The sequence below is a fragment of the Lampetra planeri genome, chromosome 8, assembly GCF_965212315.1.
Source record: "Lampetra planeri chromosome 8, kcLamPlan1.2.h2, whole genome shotgun sequence".
Classification (NCBI taxonomy): Eukaryota; Metazoa; Chordata; class Hyperoartia; order Petromyzontiformes; family Petromyzontidae; genus Lampetra; species Lampetra planeri.
In genome coordinates, this window is record NC_136114.1 from 2,295,381 (window position 1) to 2,303,566 (window position 8,186).

An 8,186-nucleotide genomic window follows, 5' to 3' on the forward strand; every position below is an offset into this window, starting at 1 on the left:
TCTGGTGTTGAACCAAAGGCCACAGTTTTCCCACGTAGCCTCTTGAAAGAGTAACAAAACCCTATGTACTGTACTGTATTTGACTGTATCAATACAATGCATATATTCATACAAATAGCGCAAATTTCGCACGGATGAAAAAGTACTACAAGGATTGCCTTTATTAACACGTAATTTTCTTAATGGGAAAATTGCTTCGACATATTGATAAGGGGATCTAACTAAGGTTGTAATTGCACGCAACGTGGCCGTGCACACATTTTCGTTGAACTGCAGTGTTAAAGATACGCTATTAAAGATACGCTTTAATATCGCTTAAAAAAACCCTGCTGCAACCTGCTCTCATCCACCTCTTCATTACACCATGGACATCTCACTCGTCCTCATCATGGTGGGCATCTCACTTGTCCTCATCACGGTGAGCATCTCACTCGTCCTCATCACGGTGAGCATCTCACTCGTCCTCATCACGGTGCCCATCTCACTCGTCCTCATCACGGTGAGCATCTCACTCGTCCTCATCACGGTGAGCATCTCACTCGTCCTCATCACGGTGGCCATCTCACTCGTCCTCATCACGGTGCCCATCTCACTCGTCCTCATCACGGTGCCCATCTCACTCGTCCTCATCACGGTGAGCATCTCACTCGTCCTCATCACGGTGAGCATCTCACTCGTCCTCATCACGGTGCCCATCTCACTCGTCCTCATCACGGTGAGCATCTCACTCGTCCTCATCACGGTGAGCATCTCACTCGTCCTCATCACGGTGCCCATCTCACTCGTCCTCATCACGGTGAGCATCTCACTCGTCCTCATCACGGTGAGCATCTCACTCGTCCTCATCACGGTGCCCATCTCACTCGTCCTCGTCACGGTGCCCATCTCACTCGTCCTCATCACGGTGAGCATCTCACTCGTCCTCATCACGGTGAGCATCTCACTCGTCCTCATCACGGTGCCCATCTCACTCGTCCTCATCACGGTGAGCATCTCACTCGTCCTCATCACGGTGAGCATCTCACTCGTCCTCATCACGGTGCCCATCTCACTCGTCCTCATCACGGTGAGCATCTCACTCGTCCTCATCACGGTGAGCATCTCACTCGTCCTCATCACGGTGCCCATCTCACTCGTCCTCATCACGGTGCCCATCTCACTCGTCCTCGTCACGGTGCCCATCTCACTCGTCCTCATCACGGTGAGCATCTCACTCGTCCTCATCACGGTGAGCATCTCACTCGTCCTCATCACGGTGCCCATCTCACTCGTCCTCATCACGGTGAGCATCTCACTCGTCCTCATCACGGTGAGCATCTCACTCGTCCTCATCACGGTGCCCATCTCACTCGTCCTCATCACGTTGAGCATCTCACTCGTCCTCATCACGGTGAGTATCTCACTCGTCCTCATCACGGTGAGTATCTCACTCGTCCTCATCACGGTGAGTATCTCACTCGTCCTCATCACGGTGCCCATCTCACTCGTCCTCATCACGGTGAGTATCTCACTCGTCCTCATCACGGTGAGCATCTCACTCGTCCTCATCACGGTACCCATCTCACTCGTCTTCATCACGGTGAGCATCTCACTCGTCCTCATCACGGTACCCATCTCACTCGTCCTCATCACGGTGAGCATCTCACTCGTCCTCATCACGGTGAGTATCTCACTCGTCCTCAACACGGTGCCCATCTCACTCGTCTTCATCACGGTGCCCATCTCACTCGTCTTCATCACGGTGCCCATCTCACTCGTCTTCATCACGGTACCCATCTCACTCGTCCTCATCACGGTACCCATCTCACTCGTCCTCAACACGGTACCCATCTCGCTGGTCCTCATCACGGTGAGTATCTCACTCGTCCTCATCACGGTGAGTATCTCACTCGTCCTCATCACGGTGCCCATCTCACTCGTCCTCATCACGGTGCCCATCTCACTCGTCCTCGTCACGGTACCCATCTCACTCGTCCTCATCACGGTGCCCATCTCACTCGTCCTCGTCACGGTGCCCATCTCACTCGTCCTCGTCACGGTGCCCATCTCACTCGTCTTCATCACGGTACCCATCTCACTCGTCCTCATCACGGTGCCCATCTCACTCGTCCTCATCACGGTGCCCATCTCACTCGTCCTCATCACGGTGCCCATCTCACTCGTCCTCGTCACGGTACCCATCTCACTCGTCCTCATCACGGTGCCCATCTCACTCGTCCTCATCACGGTGCCCATCTCACTCGTCCTCGTCATGGTGCCCATCTCACTCGTCCTCATCACGGTGAGCATCTCACTCGTCCTCGTCACGGTGCCCATCTCACTCGTCCTCATCACGGTGAGCATCTCACTCGTCCTCATCATGGTGAGCATCTCACTCGTCCTCATCACGGTGCCCATCTCACTCGTCCTCATCACGGTGAGCATCTCACTCGTCCTCATCACGGTGAGCATCTCACTCGTCCTCATCACGGTGCCCATCTCACTCGTCCTCATCACGGTGAGAATCTCACTCGTCCTCATCACGGTGAGTATCTCACTCGTCCTCATCACGGTGAGTATCTCACTCGTCCTCATCACGGTGAGTATCTCACTCGTCCTCATCACGGTGACCATCTCACTCGTCCTCATCACGGTGAGTATCTCACTCGTCCTCATCACGGTGAGCATCTCACTCGTCCTCATCACGGTACCCATTTCACTCGTCTTCATCACGGTGAGCATCTCACTCGTCCTCATCACGGTACCCATCTCACTCGTCCTCATCACGGTGAGCATCTCACTCGTCCTCATCACGGTGAGTATCTCACTCGTCCTCAACACGGTGCCCATCTCACTTGTCTTCATCACGGTGCCCATCTCACTCGTCTTCATCACGGTGCCCATCTCACTCGTCTTCATCACGGTACCCATCTCACTCGTCCTCATCACGGTACCCATCTCACTCGTCCTCAACACGGTACCCATCTCGCTGGTCCTCATCACGGTGAGTATCTCACTCGTCCTCATCACGGTGAGTATCTCACTCATCCTCATCACGGTGCCCATCTCACTCGTCCTCATCACGGTGCCCATCTCACTCGTCCTCGTCACGGTACCCATCTCACTCGTCCTCATCACGGTGCCCATCTCACTCGTCCTCGTCACGGTGCCCATCTCACTCGTCCTCGTCACGGTGCCCATCTCACTCGTCTTCATCACGGTACCCATCTCACTCGTCCTCATCACGGTGCCCATCTCACTCGTCCTCATCACGGTGCCCATCTCACTCGTCCTCATCACGGTGCCCATCTCACTCGTCCTCGTCACGGTACCCATCTCACTCGTCCTCATCACGGTGCCCATCTCACTCGTCCTCATCACGGTGCCCATCTCACTCGTCCTCGTCACGGTACCCATCTCACTCGTCCTCCTCACGGTGCCCATCTCACTCGTCCTCATCACGGTGCCCATCTCACTCGTCCTCGTCACGGTACCCATCTCACTCGTCCTCATCACGGTGCCCATCTCACTCGTCCTCATCACGGTGCCCATCTCACTCATCTTCATCACGGTGCCCATCTCACTCGTCCTCATCACGGTGCCCATCTCACTCGTCCTCATCACGGTCCCATCTCACTCGTCCTCATCACGGTGAGCATCTCACTCGTCCTCATCACGGTGGGCAACTCACTCGAGTTCCGTGGTACACACATTCTGCTGTTTTCATCAACCGTGTCAAATTATTTGTTTCGCTCGTACTTGCCTGGAATCCTTCTTCGTGGCCTTTTAAAAATCACATTTTGCTGACATTTCCTACAGTTCATTCTCATTGGCCATTACAATGATGACTCGTGTTGCCAACATGATAACGGAAAGCAACGCGCCAATGTGGTTAAAGAGGAAAGTGTTAAATCAATACGCATTACCTGCTATGGCATACGAGACCAGAAAGCTGGATAACTGACGTGGAAGCTGGAACAAAAGCTTAAAAGTGTGCAAAGGAGGTGCACGCTTGGGATTGCACAGAAAGAGCAAGATGTGCTTGAGAGAACATATGCAGTGAAGAGACGTGACATTGTGCCGAGGAGATAAGTAAATGGGCCCATAATAAATATATTGTTGGGTTAGATCACTTGTCGTCAATATCAATGTGCTGTCAAACCCGCCACGGTGGTGAGATGTTAACTACCTCGCCTAAACAGGAGGTCGTCGGTTCGATCTCATTTCTGATGCCTGTATATTTGGAGTTTGCATGTTTCTCTCCCCGTGGTCGTGTAGATTTTTCTCCGGGTCCTCCAGTTTATCCCTCAACATTTAGAAACACACGTTTAGAGCATTTGGCTACTATAAATTTACACATGATGATAAGCCACTTCGTTGAGTTATCATTTGTGGCCAGATCGCTTCTGTAAAAAGCCATATAGCTCAGTGGGCCTTACCTCGTAAATATATATTGTCGCCAATTAGTGTGAAACTAAGCAAATGCGCTTGGGCTGGATGTGTCGCTAAACGCGATGATGGTTGGATTTGCAAGAATAACTGCTGAGTGGCAGCATAAAGAGGGAATGCGCTCGGATTTACATCTGGCACGGAGATGGAGTGATACGGTTGGCTCGAGAGCAGGTGGATTGTTAGATCACGGGACCATGAGGGATGGTTACATTGGAGTGGAGGGGGGGGCATTCATAAAGCCATGGATTGATCATGGCTAATGATTCAAAAGATTAATTTCATATATGTAGAGGCAAATGTAAATCATGATATTTTACTTGATTTGAAGCTTTCGTGACTGCAGGAATCCATACTCTTTGGTTCATTTGGTAAAGGCACGTAGGTAGAAAAAATTTAATGGATCACGACGTTTCGATCACCACACAAGCAATCGTCTTCCACGATTGTGAAGCGACTTGGCTATAAGATGATTGCTTGCGTGGCAATAGAAACGTCGTGATCTATTATATTTTGTCTACCTATGTGAGTTTATCGAAAGAACCAAAGAGTATGATATATTACATTATTTGTTTATAACATTTAAAACGCAGTTCACACTTTCAAATATCGCAATACACTAATGAACTGCTTAATGTGGGCTGCATATTTGAAGGTATGTGCCCTTATAGCACGTCAAGGGGAAATATTTTGTTTAACAGTTATACTTTAGTCGTTTCGGTGTGGATGTAGTGTAGTAGAACGACACTACTGTATTGGCTAGGTATGGGGGCTGTAAGCAGGTGTCACGGGGGTTGTGTCGGGCCGTGACACTCTCCGTGAACCCAACAGGACACGTAACCGGATAAAGGGGGGCCAGGGGCCCCAGGGGGGTCACATGGTTGGGGTTCGGGCCTTGCTGAAGGATCGGGAAGGGGGGCGTGGCCTGGGGCGGAGCCGGCCACGCCGGAGTGGTTATAAGCGGGGTACATGGACGGAGAGCTGGGCTGTTCTGCTGGGTCATCTCTGGGATGAAGTTCTCCGGTCTCCACTCGTGGACCAGGCAGTGTGTTAGGCTGTCCTGGTCCAGTGATGTAGTAACCCCCGTGGGTTAGCCAAGTTAGGAACGGTGGCTACCACCTTAAGTCGTTATGTTAAGTGTTACCTGTTGTGTTAGCTAATAAATGGTGTTGCCTACAAAGTCCAGTGTGCACCTGAATTTAACCCACTACATGTGTATAGGTCACAGTATTATTTTACAAAGTATCGGGTGCTGACATTACATTTTAATCACAATTTCGAGCAACTCACTAAATTCCAGTTAACAAAACAATGTGAACAATTACCTGGATGGTTGAATCTTTCCATGGCACGATTCTCAATAGCTCAGCACAGAGTTGTGGTGGCAAGCATATGCAGAAGTTATTTAAACAAAGCTATTTTTATTTTACGAGGTAAGGCCCACTGAGCAATATAGCTCTTTTTCAGAAGCGACCTGGCTATAACAAACGATATCTCAACGAAGTAGCTTATCATCATGTGGACATTTATAGCAGCCAAATACTCTAAACGCGTGATGTTAATTCTAAATGTGGAGGGTTAAACCAGACGATCCGGATTAAAATACACGCGACCACCACGGGGAGAGAAACACACAAGCAACAAATATACAACAGGCGTTAGGGTCGGGATCGAACTTACGACGTCCTGCATACCAGGCGAGGTAGTTAACATCTCGTCAGCAAGGCACCCTAAACCACATTTTCTCATTGCCATCACAGGCCTCCAAAATGTAACGGTCAAAGCGACTCTGCAAAGCGGACGACGTGTATTGATTCAGATGAGTGAGCCTCATCGTTCTACACCATTAGCCTTTGTGTGGCATTCTAGTAACCAGCAAAATTGCTGAGAGACAGGGAGGAGAATAAGGTGAAATAGCTAGCAGCTTCGATATCTGAATGTAATACCCTGCAAGCTGTAACAGAAAAAAATCACACTTATGCACATTGAAAGGGATTGTGCTCTTGTTTGACTTGAATTAACGTGAACCCAAATGAATAATTATGCCCTTTTTTGCCGAGTCCCAAACGTCAATGGGTAATTCTATTCAGGAGTGTTTGGCATCTATAATTAACAGCTGGTACATGGCGAATTAAGAAATATATGGTGCATGATGCTTTTCTTTAAAACGCAGAATAATCAACAGGTACTTATTAACAATTCGTCATGCTGAAAGGCAATGCATTGTTGTGATTCAGAGTTGTGGTTCAACCCAAGAATCAATCCTTTTCATTGTTATCCTGTTAATACATTATTCTGTTTGTGATGGGTTTTTTGCCATTTAGAGATTTTATGAATACATCCTATTCAGATTCTCTTTTAGCCATCTCATTGTATTCTTTCTTTTAAATTCTATACAAAGAGTATATTTTGTTCCATCAGTTTTAAGGTAGAATTGGTATATTATTTGCATTACATGTAAACAGTAAATTTTGGTGCCAACAATTCTGCCTATATATTGTGAGTGTAAGGAGCAATCAATTTTAATCGATGTTGAATAATCACTGGTGGCTGTCCAGATTTGAACCCAAGAACTCAGCGGGAAATGGTAATTGGGCCATCTGAAATGGTTATTAGACCATTTGAATTGGTTATTGGGCCATCAAATCACCCAACCACTTCTAGGTTCTGTTTATTTTGAGATTTAAATAAAAAACACCGATTTTAAAATGTTAATTAATCACCTATATATTATGTACGAATGACATAAATCTATTTAATTGAAAGCTATACTTCTGCTCTGAATCTGCTATATCTTTACTTTCAAAAGTAATGTTGAACATGGATTCAATGACTGGGAAAAATTTGAATGCTGGAGATGTGTTTGTTTTTATTTATCTGGGAACGGACAGAAATATTGATCAAACATAACGTTATTAAAATAAATGTCAGGGTGTCTTAATCCTCAAACAAGCATTCGGGTAGATGGCCTCAAGCTACATTCACGTCGTGGGGATGGCTTCCATCCGGTTACGACTGGTGGCTTCCCAAAAATCAGGACTCGTTTTTTTTATATCTAACCCCTTAAGGAATGTCAGTTAGTAGCGGATCCAATGTGGGGGGGGGGGGGGTAATTGCCCCATCCCACCACCCCTTCCCTCAAGACCCCAAGAATTGGTATTCTATATTTACCAGAAAAAATACGAAGGGATGTTTTATTAATGTCGGGGCTTATTTAAAGGAGCTTGACATTCCAGGGTTGCCCCCCTCCCCCCTCGGGGCTGCCCCGACCCACCCCCACCGGGTAGTTTTTGATCTGCATCTGACCTCGGCTGAGTAAACACCTGAAGGAGATTTGAACTCACAACCTCCCACGTGGTGTGTGTGTCCCCCGCACCTCCGATTACGTACAGTGCGAAGGAAGTCCAACATATGCACATACTCTAAACGCACGTCATTTTCTAAATGTGGAGGGAAAAACCGGAGGATCCAGATAAAAACCCACGAGACCAAGGGGAGAGAGAGAGAGAGAACATGCAAACTCCAAATATACAGGCGTCGTCAGGGTCAGAGTCGAACCTACACCCTCCTGCATATCCAACGGAGCCACCGAGGCAAATTAAAACCCTATTAAAATATGTGATTACCTCACATTAGGCGTCCGGTCGAGCAGCAGCAGCAATATTCTGTCCATACAGCTTTCGCCAGATAGTAAATTGTATGCAAAGCCATATATAATTAGCAGCAGGGAAGAAAATGTTTGCAGGGAGTACTCGGCG

General features: G+C 48.1%; 1 protein-coding gene across 1 annotated transcript; it reads left to right on the forward strand.

Annotated features, from left to right (window-relative positions):
* Nucleotides 1–364: 364 nt before the first annotated feature.
* LOC144720445 (uncharacterized) lies at nt 365–3,634 on the forward strand. Its single transcript, XM_078597246.1, has one exon. The coding sequence runs from the start codon at nt 365–367 to the stop codon at nt 3,632–3,634; it is 3,270 nt and encodes a 1,089-aa protein (XP_078453372.1).
* Nucleotides 3,635–8,186: the final 4,552 nt, after the last annotated feature.